Source organism: Protobothrops mucrosquamatus, unplaced genomic scaffold (genome assembly GCF_001527695.2).
Source record: "Protobothrops mucrosquamatus isolate PMUCROS unplaced genomic scaffold, P.Mucros_1.0 scaffold3603, whole genome shotgun sequence".
Taxonomy (NCBI): Eukaryota; Metazoa; Chordata; class Lepidosauria; order Squamata; family Viperidae; genus Protobothrops; species Protobothrops mucrosquamatus.
The window spans coordinates 88367-91303 of record NW_015389566.1 but is presented as its reverse complement, the minus strand read 5'-3'; the positions used below and the strand labels follow the sequence as shown (position 1 = coordinate 91303).

Sequence of the window (2937 nt, the reverse complement as noted above, 5' to 3'; positions counted from 1 at the left end):
CCCGGTCCAGAAACGGCCGCAACTGGTGAATCAGGCGAACCTGATAAAACGCTCCCCTGGTCACGGCCGCCAACTGGTCATCCAGTGTCAGCCGCGAATCCAGGAGAACACCCAAGTTGCGGACCCGATCCGAGGGGGCCAAAGTTTCGCCCCCTATAGTCAGCGATGGAATCAGCTGGCTATGCCGAGGCGCTGGTAGTTTCTTACTATGCTTTCAGAAAACTGTTCTTGAAATCCTAATACTCACTTACTGATTTTTGCAAGCAAATCCTCATGCCTGGGAATTTTTCTGGTTGAATTTCTCAAGTCTAACAAACTTGGCTCTTTGGCTGAAAATAATCCAGCAAGCTGGAAACAAACAATGGCTTATATCCTTGTGAACTCTTGACAGTTTTCCAAGATCCCATCAAGCTTTCCTTGCAATCAGAAAGCTGATGGTCTTTTCTCCTGTATGTTTAATAAGAGTAGAATTGTGTGAAATACTGACCACAGTTTAGGCATCTGAATGGCTTCTGATCTGTGTGTAAACTGACATGATTTATTAGAGCTACTTGTGAAACTTTCCCCACAATAGGGACATTCAAAGGGTTTTTCTCCAGTGTGAGTTCCCTATTATTCCAGCAGGCGGGAATCCCAACTGAAACTTTCCCCACAATTCAGGCACTCATCCTGTGTGAATCCTCTGGTGTATCACCAGGCTGGAATACTGACTGAAACTTTTCTGACAATTTTGACACTCATAGGGTTTCTCTCCTGTGTGAGTCCTCTGGTGTTTCACAAAGTTAAAATTATGACTGAATCTTTTCCCACAAACTGGACACTCATATGGTTTCTCTCCTGTGTGAGTCCTCTGGTGCATCATTAGAGCAGAACTATGACTGAAACTTTTCCCACAACTCGGACACTCATAGGGTTTTTCTCCTGTGTGAGTCCTCAGGTGCATCACTAGGGCAGAATTAACACTGAAACCTTTCCCACAGTTTGGACACTCATGTGGTTTCTCTCCTGTGTGAGTCCTCTGGTGTACCACCAGGTTGGAATTTTGACTAAATCTTTTCCCACAAACTGGACACTCATACGGTTTCTCTCCTGTGAGACTCCTCTGGTGTATCACCAGCTTGGAATTCTGACCGAAACTTTTCCCACAATCTGGACACTCATATGGTTTCTCTCCTGTGTGAGTCCTCTGGTGTATCACCAGATTAGAATTGTTACTGAAACATTTCCCACAATCCAAACACTCATATGGTTTCTCTCCTGTGTGACTCCTCTGGTGTATCACCAGATTGGAATTGTTACTGAAACATTTCTCACAATTCCAACACTCATGTGGTTTCTCTCCTGTGTGAGTCTTCTGGTGTTTTACCAGGTTAGAATTCTGATGGAAACTTTTCCCACAATCCAGACACTCATATGGTTTTTCTCCTGTGTGCTTTCTCTGGTGTATCACCAGGCAAGAGTTCTGACTGAAACTTTCTCCACAGTGTAGACACTTATATGGTTTCTCTCCTGTGTGAGTCCTCTGGTGTTTCACAAGATTAGAATTATTACTGAAACTTTCCCCACACTCTGGACATGCATATGGTTTCTCCCCAGTGTGAGTTCTCCGGTGTATCACCAGAACGGAATTATGACCGAAACTTCTCCCACAATCTGGACACTCATATGGTTTCTCTCCTGTGTGAATCCTCTGGTGTATCATCAAGTCAGAATTCTTACTGAAACCTTTCCCACAATCCGGACACTCATATGGTTTCTCTCCTGTGTGAGTCCTCTGGTGTATCACCAGGGAAGAGTTCTGACTGAAACTTTTCTCACAATACAGACATTCATACGGTTTCTCTCCTGTGTGAGTCCTCTGGTGTATCACCAAGTCAGACTTTCGAGTGAAATTTTTCCCACAATCTGGACACTCATACGGTTTCTCCCCAGTATGAATCCTCTGGTGTATCACCAAGTAGGAATTCTGACTGAAACTTTTCCCGCACTTTGGACACTCAAATGGTTTCTCTCCAGTGTGTATCCTTTCGTGTAGCACCAGGTTGGCATGCTTACTAAATTTTCTGCCACATTGTGGGCACTGGTAGGGCTTTTCTCCAGTGTGGATCCTCTCATGCATAATGAGCTCTGGTATGCAATCTGTGTTTTTCCCACAATATGCACATCTGTGGAGCTTTTCCACCACTGATTGTTTTGGATTCTTGAGGAGATTAAAAAATATTTGTGATCCTTTCTTGGATAGTTCAAGCTGTTTCTTCACAGAGTGAGGTCTGCATTATTGTCTGGAATGAGCGGTTCCTCCTCACAGATGTCTAAATATTTCCTCTTTTTCTGAATCTGGAAATGTTCCATCTTTATTTTATCATATAATGTTTCCTTGAGTTCCACATACAATATTTGTTTTTCAGCTCAAAACTCTTCCTATTTTTTTCTCTCTATTCTCTCACTTGCTGGAGAAGAAGAGTTTCGTGGTTTTCTGGAGGAAAGGAAAAAGATATTGATTACCAGACGTAAAGAATTTGCCTTCTGATTCTCTGCTGTCCAGAATGCTCTTCTTGGCATTTTTCTTGGCATTCTCTTTGTCTATAAGATCCACATAAAAGGGATACTTTAATTATTCACTATAATATGGTTGCAAGATATGAAAGCAAGAGCAGACATTAGAATGAAAAAGCAAACATGCCAAAATGCTAGATTAACTATTAGAATTCATTATGACACATAGAAGACTAGTGAGATGCAAGTTCAAATATTCACAGCCATGAAATTCTCTTGTCTCCTGTAAATCACAATCAGTTAGCACTGCAAATTATTATAATCACATATACCTGGAAATACTGAGGATAGGAATACAAATAATAATAATAATAATAATAATAATAATAATAATAATAATAATAATAATAATAATAATAATAATAATAATAATAATAATAA

The 2937-nt window shown here is 40.9% G+C and overlaps 1 protein-coding gene across 1 annotated transcript in view; it reads right to left on the bottom strand.

Moving 5' to 3' along the window:
* Positions 1-664: 664 nt before the first annotated feature.
* Positions 665-2937, bottom strand: part of LOC107297941 (zinc finger protein 850-like) — a 7965-nt gene continuing 5692 nt past the window's right edge. Inside the window, exon 2 of the mRNA XM_029286415.1 lies at positions 665-2171. Coding sequence (XP_029142248.1) covers positions 665-2171 — 1507 coding nt within the window. The remainder of the gene's footprint in view (positions 2172-2937) is intronic.